Below are 24,286 nucleotides of genomic sequence, written 5' to 3'. Positions count from 1 at the left end.
AGTTCAGCAACCCTTAATTTGAGGATATTTTTCTCTGATGAATGATCCAAAATGTGCAAACAAGGCAAGGTTAGTTATAAGACTAGTCCCTGTGAAACAGCTAGCAGAAATGGACAGATATGGGCACAACATGAGTGTCATCTCCTTTACTTCAAGTATTCTGTAGTTTCCTAAAATTTATGAGAAAGACTGGCCCCAACTTGTTTTTGCAGAACTCAATGATATTTTGTCCAGTGCTTTCTCAGTTACTTGAACTGTTGCAGATGAAACTCTACTTTTCCAAGTTACCACTACACTGCTCAATGAAAATTTTCTTATGGCACTGCTGGCTTCAAGGAGAAATTTTAAATTACATTAATAATCATCAAATAGTAGTTAGAACAGTTAATGGAAATTGTTTCCAACCTTAAAGTTTTAGTGACTTGATGCTACAGAATTGCTTCTCTGTTTCCTATTTCCTTCTTGAAATGAATTAAAATTGTATTTTGCTGGCAGTGCAAAGGCTGAGCATTGCAGATCAGGCCTCACTCTATTTTCACATTACTGCAAACTAGGAGACACTTGTGTAACAATAGATTTACGCTGCTATAAAATTTTGTAAGTGGGCTAAGCAAGCAAAAATAAGCAAGCCCCGGCACCCCTTCTAAAAATGCTTGGAACTCCTCCAATAAAAAGATCATGTTTTGCAAGATGAGCTTAGTCTTTAGATGAGGTGGTAATGGACACTACAAACCATAAAATGCTTGTGGCTGGCATCCACACATTTGTGACCTCAACATTTGCCTGCTGCAACAATTTCTAAACTACCAACCCAGAAGAAACGCTTATTGCACCTGGAAAAATAACTTGTTCAAATTTTAGAAGGATGTTTATGATAGAAGTGGTTGGTACCATAAAGTGGACAGGATATGGGAACCTAAATAAAACTTGCTGCATCATTCTGAAGCTCTGCCTTCTATAGTAGTTTCATGCTAAATATAGAGGCAAACCTAAGGTGAAGAATTGTGGGCTCATGATGCTCAGAAATAATCCCAAGACTATCCAGTGAAATTGCTACTTCTTTGGTCACTACAGTCTATGAGGAAATTCTCAATATATTGCATGATAAATCTCTTAGTGAAAAGAACAGCAATGAAGACAGAAGAGGACAGTGCTGCCTAAATCTGTATCTCAGTGCTATGTTCAGAATAAAACACATTTTTCTCTCCTTAATTCAGATACAAACACACACACATACACACAGGGGGAAAAAAGATAGCTGTTATTTTCATCAAGCGTGCAAAGTACTGAGAAGCCACAGCGGACCTTGCATGTAATTTTTTGTACAGTATCAGGACAAGACTACCAACAAGGTATGCATAGAGTGAATGTCAGAAATGTTCACACTTGTGGAACCAATATTTCACACTGGAAATTTAGAAACAGAAGAAGACTATCTCTGTTAAAAAAAAAAAAAAAACAAAAAAAAACCACCAACCCCCCCCCCAAAAAAAAAAGTAGGAAAAAATACCTGAAGGGAAAAAAAAAAAAAAAAAAAAAAAAAAAAGAAGGAATATTTATTCCTTAGCAACTTCTGTATATTACTGCAAAATAGCAAAACTGAGATACTGTTTATGATTTAAGACACCCACTTGTCAGGAGCTAGCACACTAAATTGGTAATTGTTCACAAAACCAGCTAAAACATATCTATTGGTTTTACATGTACTGGTAAAGGAGAACTGGGACCATAAAATACCAAACTCCACAAGTTTTTAGTTTCTCTGTCACATCTCAGTGCATTTAATATCCTTCTGTCATATTATTTATGACTTCACAAAGAAACCAGTTATTTCCCATTATCTCTTCAATAAATAAGTAAAGGAGAGCATGCTGCAGCACTACAATTCGTTAATGAGATGCCTACAAAATCGTCACGGTGTCTGGTCTCAGAAGCTTGCACAGCATCTAACTATTAGAGTTCACCTCATCCCCAAAGAGTAATTGCATTTTTTACACATTGATATGTTCCAACCTGATGGCTGAGACACACATTTCAAAGTGGATTCCAGAAAGTAAGTAAACCTTTCCATGACACATTTAATATTTAAAAAAAAAATAAATTCTACAAGTGTTTTCTATTTTCATTAACATTTCCACCCATCTATCAGAAGAGCATTGCCTTCTTTTCTTACAAGGAAAACAGGTCACAACTTTTACCTTGGATTTCATGTGAGAAAAATCTGACACTCCAGGTCCCATTGGAATGAACTAATGATATAGAAATGTTACATTATATACCATAACACATAACTAAAATCCTGATGTAAAACCTGCTGAATAAAAAGAAAGCCTTTCCATTAGCTCCTGTGGGCTTTGTCTTCAACCCAAAATGCTGGTAGAAATCATTACATTTTCCACCCATTTATCTGTATTACTGCTTAATAAAAAAATGCACAGGTAAAAAATGTTCCTATTTTTTATTAGATCAATAAGACTGTCACAAATTAAAAGAAACAACCATGAAATTGCTTCTACATTTAAAAAGACAAGATATTTAGCAATATTTTTCAAATACAGCAAGTACAGTGTTTCCTGTAAGTTCTACTGGCCTTTTTATCACAAGACATAGTGTTCATAATGCATATTTCTTTAGTTTTTATTCAGTGTAAGTTCTCTCATTTCATTTTACTAGTTTGTAGTAGGGTTTCATAATATTCATTTACATTATTTTCTTCCAGCAATATTTTATATATTGGAACAAAAATTTCAGTTGTGTTTTCCATTGTTTATTAAATGCACTACCAAGGACAGAAGATGTAAGAGTTGTGAGTTTTTTATGGTTTTCCTCTTTTATTCAACTAGCAGGAAAATATTTATCTGAGACTCTTTAAATACATATACAGAGTCTACTGCAATATAATCATAATGCTCCAAGAGAACAAGTCTTTTTTCTGAGGTGACCCGTTCAATATATTCTGAATACCTCTCTCCTGAGCAAGTTGCTGTCACTCTGTTTGAGTGGACAATGTCATTAGGGAAAAGCACCTTGGGCAAAGAAGCTTGAAAATGGAATGAGGAACAGCTAAATTGCATGAGTTCATTAAACAGAGCAGGACCCCCAGTCTGAAGGGGGGAATAAAAAGGAATAAAGAGAAATAATTCTTGGCTCTGACATCATAATAATTTCATTTTGTTCTCCTGGAATAGGATTCAAGTAGAAAGTGAAGACACTTTAGGTGTATGTATGTATGTTTTTGTACATGATTTAGTATTAAAGCTTGGGTTGCAGTCATTGAGTCTAAAGAATGATTTACCTGACCTGAAAGTAGAGATATATATATTTGAGCATCTCACCTGGGGTAGTACTTAGTCACTCCTAAATTATTTTTTTTTTCAAGTATATGATTCAAGGGAAAGAGAGAAAAATAACCTTTATTTACAATAAGATAAGGAAAAAGAAATTTCTCAGGCAGAAAAGGAAATCAGACATAAGATGATTGGTAAAATTTCTGGAAGAGTAAATGTCAGAAAAAAAACCTTTTTTAGTCAACAGCCAATCTCAGGCAATAAGGATAAAGATACATGTTTATGCACAAAACTCATTTACACATGCTATATGATTACTGTTTAATAAGCCATTTCCTTCCAGGAAACAGTTGTGAATATGTATAAAGCCATTCATGCACTGCATTCATGTCAACAAAGCTGCAATGTTCTCTGAAATGGAATAACACCCAAGAATAAAATCTATTCTCTCTCAGTCCTTACAGGATTTTCAGAGTATTGGCATTCATGTCCCACATCAGAAAAAAATTAGCTGCAAGTTTATTTTTTTTTTCATTAAACAAATTATTTGTCTAATGGTTATCATGTATTGGAGGAACCTAAGGAAGTGTGATGATCACTAGGAGTGATGGATTTTAATTTGGAAAGGCAAGCAAGCACAAAAGTCCATATAATAACCATAGTGCTGTTGGTAAGTCTTAGCCAGTAATTTATTTTAACTGATTGTTTGAAAGATTCTTGTTAGAGAAATGAGTTTTTTTTCTTTATACCTATTTTATATATAGGACTAAAGAGTCATCTAGGTTAGAAAAGACCACTAAGGCGTTGAGTCGAACTGTTAACCCAGCACTTCTGTGTTAACCACTAAACCATGTCCCCAAGTACCACATCTACAAGTCTCTACCAACTCAGGGATGGTGACTCAACCACTTCCCTGGGCAGTCCAGTCCAATGCTTGAGCCCTTTCAGCAAATAATTTTTTCTACATCCAATCTAAGCCTCTCCTGGAACAACTTGAGGGTCCTATGTTATCGTTTGTTATTAGGATAAGAGACCAACCCCCACCTGGCTACAACCTTCTTTTATGTAGTTGTAGAGAGAGATAAGGTCTCCCCTGCCTCCTTTTCCCCATGCTAAAGAACCCCAGCTCCCTCAGCAGCTCCTCATACAACTCACTCCCTAGATCCTTCACCACCTCCATTGCCCTTCTCTGGACACTCTCCCGCCCCTCAATGTCTTTCTTGTAGTTGATGCCTTAAGTTTTAGCTTTCATATTTTCCAGATTCTGTACTGCATTAGTATATAACTCTGAACTTCATATAAAGTATTAGCAAGTTCTCTTCACAGTTTAGTTAGGCAAAACAATCATTTTCCAGCCCAAGAACCAAGGACACTATTGCACCTTGAGGCCCAAAAAGTGTAAATGACAGCAAACTGAGGAGAGCAATCTGGAAGGATGGGACTCCATAACCTGAAGCTGTAATTGGACAATTAACCCCAACCTGTAAATGGACCAAAACTTATAAAAGTGTGAAAACGTGTGACCTGTCATCCACCTTGGGTGGAACCTCAGCCGGGCTCCTGTACTGCCCAAGGTGTATCCTTTGAAGGCTTTTTAATAAACACCTACTTTATTCCTTTAACACTGTCTAGCCTCTGTTCTTGATAGCCTCTCAAGGCATCATAGTGAGGAGCCAGAACTGGACACAGTGCTGCCTTGCCAGTGCTGAGTACAGTATATGACATTATCCTAATACAGTTAGCCAGACAATCCCAAAATGTAGGCAGAACTACCCATTCACATGTCCTCTATGCCAGAAGAATAACAAGGAGATGTAATGTATGACACATTTTTACTGACTATTTCAGATAAACAGATCAACCAAGAGATAAAACCTTTATTGCTCTAAATAGCACTGTTATACCAGTCCAAAATTAGATACATCAGGCTCTGTCTGTCATGTTCTCTTATGATATTAGTGCGTGATATACTTTCAAGGCTGCCTGAAAGCTTTTGTGAGTTAGCAAGACTTTTGATAAGATAATGAAGAAAATACCAAGTTGTTCCCCTTTTAGCTGTAAGAGACTGAGCAAATTCTCTACTCCAGTGTTGATTATGACCATTTCTGTGAGATACTCAAGGTGGGATCTCATCTATGACTCAACATCTATATTAGCTCCATAATTCCCATAATTCCCATCCATATTACAGAGGAGATGCTGTATCATTTACTTCCCATTAAGATTTTCCTGACAATAAACCTGTTACACCAGAAGCTGGAATGTACTATCTTACTGTTTTCCTGCTGATTAAACTATGCTTCAAGTACATTTAATTAAATTCTAGAATTTGTTTTTCTCACCCTGTGTCTGCATAAGGTAATGAGAGCAATACATATATTGGAGGAATATCTGTTAACACTCCCATGGATCTGGGATAAAATCCTTAGCGTTTGACATAATTCAGGAAAGTAATTGTAGTCCTGGTCAATATCTTGCTAGAGGTTTTTATACAAAAGCTTGATGCAAAGCCCTCTCAGGTCAAACCAAAGACTATTTGATTTCCATGGCCTTTGGATCAAGTGAATAGCACTAAATCCTACAAGGCATTCAGGGACTCACAGATACTGCAGCATTTAGGCACCTTACATTGAAATTTTTATGAAGTTTTTGTGTTGTGCAGCTGACAAATTTCTCATCGCCTTATAGAGTATGACCTTTGATTATATAAACAGCTGAAGAAAGTAAGAGTAGTAAGAACTACTTGTGTGTTTAAAGCATCTGTTTTTCTGTTTGCACAGTATTCAAGCTCTATGATATTCCTGGAGACTCTGAACCTTTAATTAAGGTACTTAACAATAGCTATACTGTACCCATTGTCTACAATTCTTTAAAAAGTATATAGGAAAAAAACTATCTTCCTAATCTAAGCTTGATCTGACCCACAGTTAGGTTATTTCCATTAACTGAAAACATGAGAGGGGGAGGTGAAGGAGATGAATTAGTGTAAAACTAAAGCCCTGTCTGTGGCTGGAAATAAATGACATGGTTAGGACATAAGCAAAGGCAAGAACACCATGCTACTACACCAGTTACACTGTCAGTAATCTGTAACTTCTACCCAATGCAGAAGTTGCATCCTTTTTCCTTGATGTGCACTGGTGGATATCTTGCCATTAATTTTTCTAATTGTTTTTTGCAGTCAAAAAAAGAATGGACCAGTCATGTCTGTTTATAGCCTTTCACCATTAGGTGAAATTGTCATTTCATAGCATTTTTTCTGAAAGTATTCTCCATTCCACAAATGGATGAAAAGTCAAAATTGCTTTGAACTGAAATCCCAAAAGCAATTCAAATTAAACAAGCCAAATGTTTTAGGCTTTTGTTCTACATTTCTAAAAGAAAATTAATAAAAAGTAAGTGGGCTTCACTCATGTATTTTTGGAAACAGGAAGTTCATACATTATATTTTCCAACTACATTTTACTTTTATCAAAGTCTCACATAGGAAAAAAAGTTCAAAAACTCCTGAAGAGATTTTCTATTATCTTACATTGCAAGAGTTCCTGATGCGTCTTTGTGAAATTTTGAGAAGAAATATGAGGTTTCTTTGGGAAAAAGTTTTAGCTATTTATTTGAACATATTCAACTTATTCTGATATTATCTTAGAACCATAGAACATTATGGGTTGCAAGGGACTTTAAAGATCATCTAAATCCAAACCCCCGGCCTTGGACAGGGGCACCACTAGACCAGCCTCATCCAGCTTTGCCTTGAACACTTCCAGGGATGGGGCATCCACAACCTCTTTAGGCTACCTGTTCTCATGCCTCACTGTCCTCCCAGTAAAGAATTGTCTCCTACCATCTAACCTAAATATCTCCTCTTTTATTTTAAAACCGTTCCTCCTTGTCCTATCACTATCTGTCCATGTAAAAATTCGCTTTCCCTCATTTTTATAAGGTATTTTAGCTACTGGAAGGCTACAAAAAGATCTCCCTGGAGTATTCTCTTCTCCAGGCTGAACAACCCCAAGTCTTCCTGTGCTGTCTTTATAGGGGAGATTCTCCAGCCCTCTGATAATCTTTGTGAACCTCCTCCGGACCTCCTCCAACAGGTCCATGTCTTTCTTGTGCTGAGGACTCCAGAGCTGGATGCAGCACTCCAGGTGGAGTCTCACCAGATTGGAGAAGTGGGGCAGAATCCCCTCCCTTGCCTTCCAGGCCATGCTGCTATTGATGCAGCCCAGAATTCAGTTGGCTTTCCAGGCTGTGAGTGAACAGTGCTGGCTCATCTCTAGCTTTCATTTATGAGGACCCCAGAGTCCACCCTTCAAGTTCATGTCTGACCAACTTGGAGATAAGACTGTTGTATGAGACCATGTGGAAGGCCTTACAGAAGTCTAGGTAGGTGACATTGGTCTGTCTCCCCTTGTCGACTGTCGAAGTCACTCCATCATAGTGGGCCACCAGATTGTTCAGGCACAATTTGCCTTAAGAAAGCCATGTTGCCTGTCTGTATTGTATGTGCCTTAAAACTACTTCCATGAGGATTTGCTCCATGATCTTCCCAGGCACAGAAGTAAAGCTCACCGGTACGTGGTTCTCTACATCCTTTCTTTCCTTTTTGAAAATAGGAGTGATGCTTCCTTTTGTCTGACTGCCAAAGTTCTTAGCTTTTTTTATATTTCTCAGAGAAATATAAGTCAGTAACCATAATCACTAAAAGTTACTAGTTTTTATACTACAATAAAGAAATCAGGTGAACAGGTGTATATTTCTTTACCTCACACGACGAATCTGTTGTAGTGAACCTGCCTGAAAGACCACAGTACACTGGAGAGTTAGTGATTCACGTAATAGTTAGACCCAGCAAGTATAGCAGACCATGCTAAATGTCCACCCCAGCCTTCAGGTGTGCTCCGTTGTACAAACACATTGTCTGCAGGATAAACCTGCCCAGATCACTGTAAGATAGGAGCCTGCAGGTAACTCGGTACTGGTGAGTACACCACCTGTACGACCTTGCCTTCATCTCAAAGTGCAGCAAGAAGGTATCATGAAAATATCCTTTATTAATAGGGTTATTTTATTGCAATAAATAAATAAAAATTGTGCAATACTACAAAGAACCAAAAGAGAGATCTTTGCATGCACAGGCTTTATGCAGTATGCTGTGGAAAAATCCCCCCCAACTCATCCAATGCTATGCGAATGCATAGTTCCCAGCATCTGAAGGGGTATGAGGTTGACTAGATAACTATATTCCTCTTTACTCTATGTTATTAAAACATCTATTTTATTAAGTCATTTGTTGTTGTACTTTCTTATCAAGATTCAGAAAAAATCCTGCATCTTCACTCTCTCTCCTCACATCCCACCATTCCATCCTGGTGCAGAACACTAGCCACTATCAAGCTCCTTTATTGAAGGACTAACTCAGTTTTTGACACTGTCTATATCTTTTTCTCTCTAGCAAACTGGTTAAGTAAATAATTTCTCTGAAGACTGGCTTCATAGGTCTCTACTCTCAATTTGTTTTGAAAAGCAGTGGAAAAGGGGTTGGCATAATAAAAATATAACTTCAAATCTCAGAAGAATGTAAAAAACATGTCTTCATACCAGGATTTGTTCCAAGGACAACTTAGAAGTAAGCAAGAAGCTTAAGAAAGAGTTTCTTTTCCATCATTATCATTCATCACTCTTCTAGCTTTTCAAAGGCATTAGCTTGAAATGCAAATGGGAAGAGAACTATTTTTAAAAAGTATTACATCAAAATTGTTACCTCAAATTATGAAATAACCACTCTTTCCCCTCAAAAGAGAAGCAATGTTTCCACAGTTATGTAGGATAGTACTTTTTCTTTAAAACTTATTTTGATGTCAAAGCTGGCCAGTGAAGGGAAGATAAAAGAGGAATTATTGATTCTTCTGTAGTTCATTCATCTCTTTTCACAGACACACAAAAAAAATTAAAATGCCACTTAATACATAAAAGAGCGAAATTTCATGAACTCTTACACACACACAAAAAAAAAAAAAGGAACATACTGAAGGAAATGTTATTTCACACTTGTATAGAACTGTACTAGCTGGCAAATTTGAGATTTGCTTTTTGCTGTTCTGGAAAAGCAGATCATAAAGACAAACTAAAAGGAGTTAAACTAAATCTTTGTTGATAACAGGATTTCATACCAAATTATAGAATTCCCTTACCAGAGAGATTGGTATGATTTGCAGAGAAGTGAACAAAGTTCAGAAGGAAAATGAGAAAGACATAAACTCTGAAGCAGTTTTGACCATAATACCCTGTCATGGCCTTTAAGGTTCTGTAGTACTTCAGTCTGGATGCAGCTTTAGAGAAAATTATATTTTTTAATTGAATTAAATATGAAAATGATTACTGCAATGAGTAGAGTGTCCCTGCTGAAATTTATTGTAGTGTGTCTCCAAAATTTTCAGTCTGCTTCAGAGCTATGCATTGGCAACACCTAGCTGCAGCCTAGAGCTCTGAGACCTCCTGGAAGAACAGTGGCATGGGGCATGTCTGATATATCTCGTTTGGGACACTTTAGAAATGAACAGTGGTGAAACAGCTAACAAGACCACCATGTGGCTTGGTCTTTAGGTTTCCCATACAGAAGAACAGAAATAGTTTACAACCCTTTGAAGGGTAATCAAGGTATTCAAGCTCTTAATATCTTAACTCACAAGCACTGCTATTTGAAGAATGAATTCTTTCCTGCAGAAAATTACAGTAGATACTTAATTTTTTTTTCAAATTTCTAGAGACTTCTTCTAAACCAGCACAAACATTAAATCTCCCTTTTTCTTCAAATTTAAAAATTTTGTTGTGTTGTTTGGAAAAGGACAAAAGATTGACAAAAGCACTGAAGTGGCCTTCAGAGTTACACAAAGCAAAAATATTTTGAGTTTAAATGTAGCAGATATGTTGCCTTTTTGATGAAGTGAGAATTGCATCAAATGCCAACCACGTACCCTGCTATGATCTTTGAAAGGAATATGCTATGGGCCTTTCACAGTTATGTAACTTGGGAACAAGGAGAGTTGATCAAACCAACTACCCACAGAGCTTAGGATTTATTTCATTTATTTCCACTTGGTATTCAAAGTCTCCACTAATTATAATAAATTTAATTTATACTCAGTGCATAGGAATGAGCACATCCAGATGCCTGCTTCTCTTCATTATCTCCTAAGTGAGAAAAGGATGACTATTTCAGAACTATTTAACTTTTAGAGGAATAAGTTAAGACCTATAAATATCTCCCAGAGATAGATAGTAAGCAACTGGCAGAGAAATAAGTTGGAATTCCACCTCCGGATTCTTCCATAATAATTCTATTGTACAGCATGTCCTATTTGTTGCCTTTAAAATAGTTTTATGTCTTGATTATCTTCTTTAAAAACCACACACCTAAGATATGATCTCTAAATTCTACAGCTATATCCTTCCACACAAACATAGGGACTAGGAAATTAACTATGCACAGGCAATATGAAAGGTTTATTTAAGGAAACCTTTCTGTTGCATTTGGATTTGTTTGCTTTGAAAACAAGGGAACCTCTGAGAATAGCTAGTGAGCTAGAAAACAGGTATCAGAAAGTATATTAAAGCAAAAGATACACCACTGAGAGAGACTAAAAAGATGAACCAATCTGTTTTCAGTCTTTTGATATATGTATATTTCAAAACCATTTATGTGGATCTAAATCCATACTTCCATTCATTTTTCTGTTCAGTATTCCAAATCATCTGTCACTTTTCTCTGTATTTACTTAATTTGTTTGCAAAGCATAGCAAGCAGTGCACACTAAATGTTGTGACTACATAGAGTAATAGGGAAAGCTCACATGCAGTCTGGAAAAGTATAGCAAGACCCCAAAACTCTTTGCTATTGTATGGCCAAGCACACTGTAAATTCACTCTGTGGATGACTGCCTGACAGACATTGTGCTGTACTCATGGTGTGAAGAGGGCTCAGGGCAGCCAGTTGCCAGAAGGCAGCAGCATCCAAAGGGATTTGGGCAGTCCACTACAGGCACTCTTCTCTATCTTCTAGAGACCTGAAACAAAACTGGTTCCTATCTCCCCCTCCCACAAGTAGGATTTTATCTTGCATGTGCACTGTTGCACAAAGATGTCTATATTTTAAAATCATTGGTCATCTGTGCCAGACACAATAAGTCAGCACCATCTCTGGTCTGCAGCTGTGCCTGTCCCCAGAGGAGAGACTGCCACAGCTCTGCCAGTGCAGCAAGAGGCTGAACTGTGCTGAAGGGCTTACCAGCACGACTAGGAACATTGCTTCTCCCATGAATTATTTAATGCAATAAACTTCAAAAATTTGGGCATTTGCAGGAAAGAAACTGTAGGCTAAAGGAATTATGACAGTTGCAGCCTTTCAGCAGCTGCAACTTCTACGGTGATTTGACTGTGATGGGATGAAGGGAGAGAAGTGTCAGAAGTAGCACATGGTCTGAGAAGGACAGCATACATATCACATATTACCTGGGACTTTTTTTGTAAGGAGATTCATTTGTAGTATTTACCTCTAAAACTTGGCACCTTTTGGCACATACTGTGTTCACAAGCAAATCAGATAAAACAAACTTCCCTTTCACTTGGAAAATAACTAATACTGAACATGTCAAATCATTAAGCCAGTCTGTGGACAGATTTACTCTAAACTATCTGTCTGTGGGAAAGCTTCAATTTGTACTCTATCAAGCTTCCATTCAGATGCTAAAATAGCAAATTCCACCTAAATTCTCAAACAGTCTAGAGTTTACAATATTGAAAGTTTAATTTTATATACATACATATCAAATAAACAGAAGAGCTATGCTGCAAGCATAGCTCTCACCAGTTGTGTGAGAATAGGTGTATATACTCTGTTTGCCCAGTTCTCCTGTTTCTAGTCCATGACATCCATGTTTCAACTTGGATTCCATCAACTGATGTAAACAAATGCATCAATAACAAACCAAACGAAAAAGTTTAGAAAAACTAAAAATTCTCAATTCTAGAAGTAGAGCAAGATATCGTGGTATTTATATTACAAAGAGTTTAAAAGTGTTGTTACTGAAGATTGTTTGATAGTGCTGTGTCTTCAATAGAAAGGCCACAATTCTTAACCTGTTGCATACCAACAATGAAGTGATTAGATACTCTAAATCAAAAAAAGTATATAGGCTCTTCACAATCAGATTTGGAAAACATCTTCAACCTCTCTGCTTTTTATTCCTCTGTAGGAAGAAGGAGAGTTGGGGACCAGTGTGTTGCAGCTGTCATCCACCATGTCAAAGAGCATCAATTTTGTTCCTAAGCAACTCTGCACAGTGCAGTAGCTGCTGCCCATAGCTGATAAGGATGCTCAGGGAATTGTTAAGTGGCTGCAAGTGGAAGAGATAAAAGTTGCAGAAAATGAAAGTAAGGGCACTAACACAATAATAAAACTCCTCTTTTGGTCTATAAAAAAGGGGCATATGAATAGTAACAATGAAAACTTAAGGATCCCACTCACAATACATATGCTCTCATACAGAAACCTCTCTTGATTCATCTTACTGAAAGAAGCAGTGAGTTAGGATGCAAAAGACACATTCAGACTGTAAGCTATTACACAATCCTAAATTAATTCCTTCACAGCCTTATAGTCTAACTCTCAGCCATTTACAGGGAATGCCTGGATGGCCAAGCTTTCAAGTGATAATTTGAAAGACTGTTCCCTGTGTACCAGCCAAAATATTTTGAGAATCTGCCAGTATAATTCATAGAAAAAAATCGGTGCCTCTGGATGCACATTTGAAAAATTAGGGTTTGGCCTCAAAATATTTTTTATCCAAAATAATAATTAATTAAAGCATGTTAATGTATTATCATAAAATTAGGCTATTACAGATACCATTAAGGAGGTTCACAGTTACTTCTTAATCCAAAATGAATTCTCTTAATCCAAGAGATTTAAACTGTAGTGAAACATACTTACTTTATTTTAATTTACCAAAGTACTCAGAGGAATTAAATAAAATCCTAGAAGTTTATACTGCCTTTTATACTATAAGAAGTCTTAGCTAAGGACACTGAGTCTTTGATAATCAAACAGCTAAATTTATTTCTACAGATACATATTTTATAATATTTCTGTTTTAATGCTGATATTATAACAGATCATATTTTTTAAAAATATACAAGTGTTCTCAATATTGGGATTTTTTTTCCATATGTTATTTTTTGATAAAAAGCCTTAGTGCAAGTGGTAGTAAGTACAAAACTGAGCTAGACACCATCCAGTTAAACATCAGCTCACAAATCACAATGCTTCCTCAAAGAGAAAGAACTGTGATATAAGATGCCTACCTCAGGAAATAATTTTTTTTTACAAAGAATTAGGAAAATAACAGGAAAATGTGTTTTAAATATGCTTCATTTAGGAACAGAGATTAAGGTAAAAATTAACTAGCAGAACTGTGGATTCTGCTTACAAAGTTCATATTACGGCACAAAAAGAAAACTCAAAGGCAGGCAAAATACTTCTCAAACCTCTTGTATAATTCTACAAACACTGTCCATTAAAAAATCAAATAGACACAAAATAAGAATGTTTGCCACCATACTAGAGAAGGGGATGAATTTACAGTGGTCAGAATTACCTTTTACCTTTTCTTACCACACGTCAGAATCTTAACAAATTTACTGTGTATAAGCTAAATAAGATACCTACTGAAACCAATAAATCCACAGATTGCATGTTTATTTGAAAAATGGAATCACCTACCTGACACTGTTTCATAATTTTTCACACTGTTTCTAAAAATATTTCCATTAATAATATCTAGGTGTCATAGCTTCCATTTCTTACATATCTTTTCATGCTGAACTCTTGGTTTGAAAACCACAGAGACAGAAAATTAGGATCAAAAAATATATTCCTTGGATAATTTACATTACTCTTTCAGTTACTCTTCTTTTTTTCTTGAATTACTCATTCCTCTTTCCTAAGCATACCATACACACAACACTCTTTCCTCCTTTCTACAATATTACGTAAAAATAGGGCATATTCTATTTTAACAAGACCTGAACCGTAGCAGGATCCATTTGATTCTGGTAGGGGCATTTGATCCTGCCTCTGGGACATACCCAAAGTACAGTATTCTATACTTATCCTAGAAGTTACTCCTTACTAAGTTAATCCTAGAAGTGACTAGGTTGCTAGCTTCAGCTGCTCTCCTTTGTGTTTCTAACACCCAAGCCTCTTCCGAGTGCCTACCTTCATCTTCAGACACATAAATGCCTTTAAATTGTCCCTTGTATTGTTTGGGCCTTATAAATAAATAAACACAGGAGATCTCTATGTCTGTGAAACTTGATTTCTCAGTTAAACCAATCAGATCAAAGAAACCAGTAACACAGATGAAACAGAAAAAACAGGGATGAAATAAAAACTACTATTCCTAAGTGCTTTAAATATGCAAAATTTTACTTTGTTCATACGAAAAACATTTTTCTAGGTTTTTTAGCAACCTCACATTTTCTCTAACTGAAGAATCATGCTCTAATTAAGTACATTTATACAGTAGCCTTCAGGATGGAAATCTGCAGATAAGGAACAATACTGCGCAGTGGAACATAAGAAATGAAACTGCTTTTCTAAACACACAAAAAAATACAATTCCTTATATGGCTGATATCTTTGTATCTTTAATAATCAGAAAGATAGAAGTCTTTTACTGTTTTATTAGCTTTTGTCAATGCACTTAACTGCAAGAATTTGAACTTACGGTAGTAGGAATAGTGTACTGATAACCAGGTACATTAAGATGTATTTCCTAATAATGCATAAATTGTGTCTATGCTGCTATGAGAAAAGGAGTGCAGTCTCATTTGAATTATAATAGAGATGAATCCTGTTACATTTTTTTCTTTTTTATGCACTGATCACATGATCTTCATAGGTACTCATGTTTAAACCTGAGCATTCATACACCAGATACCTGAGTAAATTTTTGTCTCCAGGATTTTTCTACAGGGCACTCATACCTGTTACACATCAGATGCTCTAGTCAAAAGCATTATTTTTTATTTCATCTCAAATCACATGTATTTAAGTCTATGCTGTGAAAATAATGCAAATTTCATAGTGTACTTTGGTGAAAATTGATTCTTTTTTGTCAAAACAAACCCCACAGCTTTTTTACTTAACAAGATGTTTATAAAACATTACCAGAGACACAGGAAGATCAAAATCATGTACTTCATAAAAAAAGATATTAAGAAATAGTGGTAGAAATTAGTGCTCCTAACTGTGTTAGGAGTTGAAGTCAAAGCATGGTGACTATTATTGTGCCAGGAAGTGTAGCGTAGAGCTATCATTTTAAAGCACTGTCAATATATTCAAAACCTTTTCTCCACTGCATAATCAATTCAGAAAAAAATAAAATATGCCTTAAAGACTATGTCTTCCAGAAAAGCCTGTGCTCCCACCTATTGCCCAAGAAATGATAGGTACAGAAATATACAGGATCTTTCCCATCACTCTGTCAGCTCTGTTGTCAGGTAACTAATGAAACCTGTTAAGGCTGATTCTAAACAATTCCTGTATTTCTAATTTATATTCCCTCTTTGGAACGATCTATAATCTTAAACCATGATGAACCAGATTCTTCTCTCATTAGCTTGCCATGACGAATATTATGAACTTCTGCCAATGGATTATAATGTCATAAAAATCAAGTAAAAGGAGTAATTCGCTAGACCCTCTTTCAAATATCTGAAAACTTGTCACCCTGAAGTTGCAAGATGTTCTAAACTTATTTTGAATAGTCACTTTATTTGTGTGGTATTTATGTTCCCCTCTTCAGAAATACAGTTTCCATTTCCAGATATTTTTTTGTATGGCAGGCACCCTTTCTAATACTGTATTCATAGATTTATATGGCTTTTTTATTGCAAATTTTTCATTTTAGACAAAGGCACAATGATGTGAGTCACAGATTGTCATCACTCAGTTTGAACTTCTTGGGTTTGATCACTTAAAGATTTTACTAAAATGACAGTATTCACTGATGATTACTTGAATGATAGGCCCTAGTTAACAGATCAGGCACTAGTCATAATTACTCTCCAACATAATTAGTTCTGCTGTACTAAGAATATTTCTATGCCACATCCAAGTCCACAGTAATCTGATTGTTCTTTTTCTTGTCTCAAAGTAACAGCAAGGAAACAAAATTCCATCTGTTTCTATCAAAGGAGCAAATATATTAGATCCTGAGCAGAAAGATCTTTTTGTTAAGCATCACCTTCATGTTCTTCATAACTGAACTAAGGAAGTTCATGCTCAAGACAAATGAGTGAAACAAGATAAGTCCTCTTCCTCTAAGAGATTTTCAGGATTTTTTTGAAGACAAAAGCTGGTCCCCAGTGCAACTAAATAAGAATACAATTACTCTGCTCTCCATCAAGCAACAACAGCCCAAAATAATTTCAGTAATCTTTTTTGTTACAGATCAAAGATTTTTTTTTTACTGCAATCAAAATGACCCTTAGTATAACAGATTCTCCCTGGAGCCCTTTTTGAATATCTACTAATGTACTTTGAAGGTGATCACAACTACACTTTGTCCCTCCTCTGTTGTATAGGCTAAATGTCTCTGCTGTGAAGAGAAAATAGATTGAGACATTAAACACATTTGTAAAATACAAAATCCACTAGGTTGTATATAAGAAGACAAAAATAGAGGAATTCTATTTGAAACAGGGTTGATAATATCAAACAAAAAATGAATGAGTAATATGTACGTACAAGATACAGAAAAAATACTCTAACTTTGTGAATCTTTACATTTCTAACACTAATCATAAGAATATATCCAAACTTATAATGAAATTTTTCATAAAACAAAGATTTTGAATTTTTTCTCTCGTCAGATTTTATTAAACTCAATTTTTAAACAAAATTTCTAATGAGATGGATAATTTCAAACTAAAATGCAGGGACTATAAGGAACTAAACACACTGAAAATAACACAGTGGTGAGAAAAGGGAGTATGTGTGTCATTTGAGAAAAAAGTGATGATGTGGAAATTTTATGATGCTCATAAGAAAAATATATCAAACAAAGTTCAGAGCAAAAAATCTGTTCTGAGGAAAGTTCAGGTCAAATGAATGACAATGATGACAAATAAATGAAAGATTTGATCTAGTAGTGAAGGATGAATTAGGAATCTGGAAAAAAAGGAGTAGAAGAAAAAAAATAAAGCCAGTAGAGTGTTACTACAAAATGTTAACCTCATCTTGAAGAAGGGAGGAAAGGTGTCAACCAGTAGATAAAGCCCAACCATGAAAACTATGGGAAGTGGTAGTTGGAATAAATAATGGAAAAAAGAAATGGATAGAATATACCCATAGTAATGAAAAAAGAGTGGAAAAAGGACTGAAGATGGCAAAGAACATGAATGTGCTCTCTTCCTTTGTTCACTGTTTGAGGCTTTCTTTTATTTCATCTAGTCATCTGTTTATTATAAAGTCTTCAGAGAATTTGATATATCTTTAGTGGGTTTCCTCACACATTATGGGCTATATTAACAAGTACTGAAAACAAATAGTTGCTTTATCTTTGCTAAAAGACACACCTCTAGTTTATACAATGAAAGCAAATAAATGAGTAGTCAAGTTTAAGCTTCCTTTCATAAAGTATTCTGCTCATCTACTGAAGCATTGTGTGACTTGATAAAGCTACCCAATATAACGGCTATAAAAATGGAATTTTAATATAGCAGTGAGATTGTTTTAAAACTACTCACAGATGAGCACTACGTTCCTTATTTAAAGTATAATATCTTCATAAAACACAAACTACACTACAATTCTGACTGACTTGGGAACAAACAATATCCTTACACCATCAAAACCTTACCAGCTATTCCAGCTCATTTGCTGGCTCCTGACGGGGCAGATAGAAATTTATTAGATTGTCATGTTATAAGGTGACAGCAGAAAGTGACAGAACTGTCATTATGGGTGTAGATGTTCACAAGCCCCTGTGGAGGTCTGCCAGTCCCAGTTCAGTAGACTTGAGCTCTTCTCTCTGTCATCTTCACACTAACCTCATTCTTGACCTCTATGCTTGCCGCTATTACCTTGAATCTCCATAAAATATTTTGTGACCTCTTTCAATTTTATTCTATTTTCTCTTCTTGTTTCTACTTTACTTTTGCCAGAATTAATCCTGATAAAACACTAGTTTGAAGTTCAAAATCAGACAGTTCAGTTTCTGGAAGTGTGCATGCTATTTTTCTAGAGGTAACTTCCTCTTCTCTTTCTCTGCCTTTATTTTTCCTCATGTTCTCTTTTTTCCTTTGCTCCTTTCTTCCCTTCTTTTCATTTTTTCCAGCTCTTTCATGTAACATTTCCACATGCATGTACTACTTGAGCTGAGCAGTCAAGAGCAGTTAATAGCTGGGATATCCTTGGAGGCAAAAATATAGTAATATTTGAAGTCACTAGCACTCTGCAAAGGAAAATGTAATCTATGTTTTTTAAAGACACTTTAATTGCTCAGCAATCATGCAGAACTGAGAAATATAGCTCTGCTTCCAAGGTAATAACTCCCCAAATTGCAAAGGTCGCTTACTCAATACCCTTGCTATCTAGAAAAATATGACAATGACACCAAGACTCAAACACTCAATTTTATGTTAATCTATTATTCACTATTAGCTTTCATGAATTTTTGTAGTATTTCACATAACTGTTGTGTGCTACTGTCATTTAAAACATAAAGACTTCATCAAGCTTTGTTTCTAAATGAGAGAAGTTGTTTCTATCAAGTCCATTTGTACACCCCTGATTCAGCTAAAACTAAAGTTAAAATGAACAGGAATTCTATATTAGTAAAGAGGTGGTAAGCTTTAGCACACAGAAAAGGTATCAGTACTAATTACAATCAGCTTTCACTGACCCTTGATGCTTTTCCCTATAACTTCCCTCTCCTTTTGTGTAATTATTCCATCAACTAAAAAGATTTCAAAGGTTTTATTATGTTAATTTTATTTAAATTATTCACATATTTAACATTTAAACATAATCTTTACGAAGTTATCATGATGTTATTAAAAGGACATAATCTAGCTAATGCACTGATTAAAGATTTCATGAAAATTGGAGATGTCTGTCATATTTGAACCTGTATCATACCTGAACTCCTGAGGGTAAGACTTTGGATCTCTGTTCAACAGGCTCAAAACATTCTCTGTTCAACATGCTCAAAACTTTCTCTGTTCAAACTACCTTAAAAACGAGTCAAGCATGAAAAGATTCTCTTTAACCCTTTTTGTTCCACTTGGGACCAAAATATTATGTCGTTGTATACTTAAAAACAGGTTCTTAGGTTCTATTCAAAGAGATTTGAAATTATGTTCAAATTACAGCAGTACTTTTGAAGATTTTACTCAGAGTAATACTTCAAAACCTGGAATTACAGAATAATACTCATGTACATGTGCGTGTGTGTGTGTGCCAAAGAAACAAACAAATCATATCAACACCAGCTGTGATACCATACCTGTGCAATAATCAGTCACAATTTGGGCATAAAAGAAAAGTTTCTGTTCAGTACCATGGACAAGTACTTTCCACACTGTGCATGAACATGGAAAAACTTAATCAGAAAGTACCTTTTGTTACCAAAAGAACCATATACCCGCTTCTGGTTTTTTATATTAAAGTACCAGTCAATTCTTTCTTGAAAACATCGCTGTTCTAATTAAAAATAAATGGTAAAAAATCAGCATCAGAAAATACAGGAATGTGGATCTAGTTACCATGCCTAACTTGTTTCTTCTTCTAACTGATCCCTTCCATTTGTCACCGGCAACAGAAAATGAAAACTAAAAAGCCACCCAGGAACCTAAAAGGAAGGTTAAAATCCCCAAAGCTCTTGTCACTCCTTTTTAGCATAACTTGGCCTTACAAGAAGTATGAAATATTTACTATGCACTATATTTATCTTCATTTGTTATATGACATTGAAGATAAAAGCCTTGTATAAAAAATGGTGGCATAAGATATTCCTTTTATCTTTTTCAATATTTTGTATGCACATTTCCTAAGTAAATTACTATTGCACATAATAAATCAAGTTTTCATAATAGTTTAATAATGCACTTTCATTTTGTTAAATTTAAAAGTTATACATGTTTCATAAATCTCAACAGTCCCAACAAGACATGGCAAAATGCTAATAAAATGATGGGCTTGGCCTTAATGAAAGTGCTAAGTTTGTCATTTAGTATCTGTAATTATTAAATAACTAGTCAGTTTGTAATGATTCAACAAATTTTCAATTTCATAGATGGCACTATACAAATCAAAATTAAGAATAGGGAAAAATTGTCACCTCAAATTAGTCAACTTTCTAAATCCCTGTTGTAACTACAGACAAAAGCATTTTATAACTTGGTGCAGAGAATCAGCTGATACAATCAGATGCTTGTATCAGAGACTTAATAAAGTAATACTTTCTCTCATCTTTCCATTAAAATATATTACTTTCTAATGTCAACAGTGACACTTTTAAACCCTTATTTTCTGAAAGAAATTGTATTGCCATTAGAATTGTTTAAAGACAAATGCTTGATGTGTCATATGTCTCACACTTCCTCAGATCATTTTCCAGAGTGTGTCACCAGTCAGTGTAGCTTGATACTCATAATTTAAAAGTTATAGGTCCATGAAAATCAAAGGAAATGTGTTCAGTGTCTTAAATAAAATCACAAATATATTTTTTTTGTAAAGACAAGGTATGATTTTCATGAAAATAAATCTCTTTGTAATAACAAATTCAATATCCAGGTCTACATCAATACACGATTTAAAACAAAATGGCAGATCCACATACTGATCAAATTAAAAGCTTGCACTTTGGTTCTCCTTATAAACATTAATAATTTAGCAACCCTGTAACAGGGCCTGCCAGCAAAGACAGTACTCCATTAAAAACCCACTGATAACTCACACATACTCATAAAATATTCCAATTTTGCTGTCCAAAACCAAACAGTTTCAAGACTTTTTTGCTTTGTTTTGTTGTTTGCTTTTTCAGTTTTTTTGCAGGTTTTGGATTTGGGCTATTTTAATTTCAGCAATGCTGTTAACTTAAACATGTAAAACGTCTAGAAGGAAGTAACAAGTTGTATTCTTAAAGTTTTCTAACAAAAACTTACCCTCACATTTTTTTCTACCACCATTTTTTTAAATTGAGTATTTTTCCATTTGTGCTAATACACTTGTTGAAATGTTGGCTGTAACCAAACACCAGCTGCACTTACCCCAGTGTTGTCATGGTGACGATGGTATACCAGAAGGCTGCAGGGATGCTGGTGAACTTGCTGGCTGATGAACCTTTCTCTGCATAGTACATGACTGTGGCAAAGATGATGATGGCCATAGTGAGTGAGAAGAGGAGGAAGCCTAACTCCGAGGCACAACTTTTCAGCGTGTAGCCCAGGATGCGCAGACCCTGCGAGTGGCGGGAAAACTTAAAGATTCTGAAGACACGAAAGACTCTTAATGTCACAAAAGCTCCACTGACATCCTCATTATCTGTCATCACCAGGCCAATGTAATATGGCATAATGGCCACCACATCAATGATACTCATGACACTGCGCACGAATTTGTAGCGACTAGGAGCTGCCAGCAGACGTAGGAGATATTCAACTGTGAAGATCATGACACAGGCAGTATCCAGACAGAAGAAAGCCACTGCATACCGCTCTCCACAGGGCAGCTCTTTGATGCGACCCGGGCTTACCCCACAGGGCACTGTCTCCACCACATTGGCAATAACAGAGACGGCAATGAAGAAACCAGTGACATAATAGAAGACCAGAGCCAGGGTACTGGTGTGTGGGTTTTCAAAGGCCCGCCACATCCTCTGACGAGCTGTCATTGAGGGTAGGGAGCTCTCAGCTACATGATCCGTATCAGCATCATCCTGCAGGCGCTCAGCATTCTCCCGCCGGCGATCCTTGTACTCCTCATAACAGCAGTCACCAATGATCTCAGGGATGATGCCGAAGAAGGCCAGCTCCTCATCATAAGCTGAGATGCACTCCTGGCGGGGATAATGAAGCTTCCCGGTACGGTAGAAGTTGAGAATGTGGCGGAAAATGTCAGGGTCCCGATCAAAAAAGTACTGCTGTGTCTCAGGGTGGTAGAAGAAGTCCCGTTCTGAACTGCCCAGCAGAGTGTCAGGGTAGCGCTCTAAGGTGTCCAGCCATGTCTGGAACTGGATGCCACTCACATTCAGCACAATCAGAGAGTCCTGGCTTCGCTTTCTCTCCTGCCGTGGAGCAGCTGGCATGGGACCAGTAGCCACTGGCATCCATCCTATGGCTGCTGCCCTGGCAAAGGGTAACCAAGCTGCTACACCTGCCGCCATGGTTCCAAACACCTATTACAGCTAAGGGAGTCAATCTAGACACAGTTCTGGTCCAACCACTAAAATAGAGAGGGAAAAGAAAAATACAAATTCTCACACATTCTTGAGGCAGCAGAATTTCTGAACATTTTTGTGATAATCAGTATTAAGTGAAAACCTTTTTGCTTCCTTTTTGTTTCCTCCACCTTTTCCCCCCAGAATATGCTTTCCAGGTGATGGTCAGACTGTTAGGACAATAAATGAGGGCACTTGGAAAATCTCTGTATTCAAAACATCTTCTCTAACAGCCAGATCCTTTGGATATAAGGTCTCCATTCGAGGCCCCTGCATGGAAGCAACAGTCCTCAAATCACTAGCCCCTGGAGCCGGCTAGTAGCTCTAGTGCATCTGTGCAGCCACCTGGAAGGAGATTTTCCTCCACACGCGATGCAGCCGGTCCCCCCGCCCCTCCTCCGCTTGCTCCCCGCCCGCCGCCGGAGCCGGGCCGCGGCAGCCAGCGGAGCCCTTCCCGGGCGGCTGCAGCGGGGCCGCCAACGCCGCCGCCGCTCGCCGTGGAGGGGCGGAGGGGATGGGCCGGGCGGGCCACCCCCCTTCCCGGCGGCAGCCCTGGAGCAGCGGCGGGAAGAATCCTCTCCCTGACCTTTAATCGCCGTCCGGGGACTCCTCCAGATACCGGCTAGGGGCCAGGGGAGCCGGCGGGGCAGGGGGAGGAGCTCCGGGCGGCAGCATTAAACTTTAAGGCAAGTTTTCCGTGCAGGAAATGCTTTGAAGGGCAGAGGGATGCCGGGGATGGGGCGCCGGGAGCGGGGAGCGCCCCACAGAGCAGGAGCGGGCAAAGCGGGGCTCTTCCCCGGACGGAGCATCAGGGCACGGACAGGGGCTGATCTGCGGCGAGGAGACCGGGGTCAGGGAGAGCCCCCGCGGTCCTGGCGAGGGCAGGGGCGGGGGCTTTGGAGACACATGCAGTAGGTGGGCTGCACGGGGCATCCCCGGGAGCGCCCGAGCGGGCGGCGAAAGGCGAAGCCAAGGGAGGCTGGCTGTGGAGCGGGAGAGGGGCAGGATCTCCCTGGCGGCGGGGGAGGCCAGGGACCGGGGCGGGCGGGGGGGCGCGGAGCAGGGATACGGGGTGCCGTAGGGCTCGGCGGTCGGTGGTGGATCATACCCCCCCCCCCACTCCCCCCGTACCCCCGCCTCCTTCCTCTCGCCCCTTCCCCTCGGCTCAGTTTTCCAATCGCTCCAGACGTGCCCAGCCTGCGGCACCTACCTGTGAAAGTCTGGCGAGAGCGCTCAGTTGCATAGAGACTTTTGGAAATACGGGCTCTGCCGCTAGATCTCCGCGCCCCGCCGGGAACGACGGGGAAGTAGTTGCTCCTGAGAAAGCTTGATCGCATCCAAAGGGACATCGATAATAAGGCTTTCCCCCACCCCCACCCCCCTCCGCCACCGCCGAGCGCCAAGCAACAAGTTCAAGGGGTGGGTGGGGGGAAAAAAACAACGTAATCGCGCCTGGCAGCTCTTGGAGCACGTCCTTGCGGGGCGCGGATCCTG

The 24,286-nt window shown here is 37.7% G+C and overlaps 1 protein-coding gene across 1 annotated transcript in view; it reads right to left on the bottom strand.

The window, feature by feature from the left end:
- The window catches only part of KCND2 (potassium voltage-gated channel subfamily D member 2), a 264,203-nt gene that overhangs the window by 239,211 nt on the left and 706 nt on the right, over positions 1-24,286 (bottom strand). Inside the window, exon 2 of the mRNA XM_053943537.1 lies at positions 21,624-22,797. Within this exon, the coding sequence (XP_053799512.1) occupies positions 21,624-22,738 (1,115 nt within the window). The 5' untranslated portion in view covers positions 22,739-22,797. The remainder of the gene's footprint in view (positions 1-21,623; positions 22,798-24,286) is intronic.

The sequence above is a fragment of the Vidua chalybeata genome, chromosome 5, assembly GCF_026979565.1.
Source record: "Vidua chalybeata isolate OUT-0048 chromosome 5, bVidCha1 merged haplotype, whole genome shotgun sequence".
NCBI classification, from domain to species: domain Eukaryota; kingdom Metazoa; phylum Chordata; class Aves; order Passeriformes; family Viduidae; genus Vidua; species Vidua chalybeata.
This window is presented reverse-complemented; position numbering and strand designations above follow the sequence as displayed.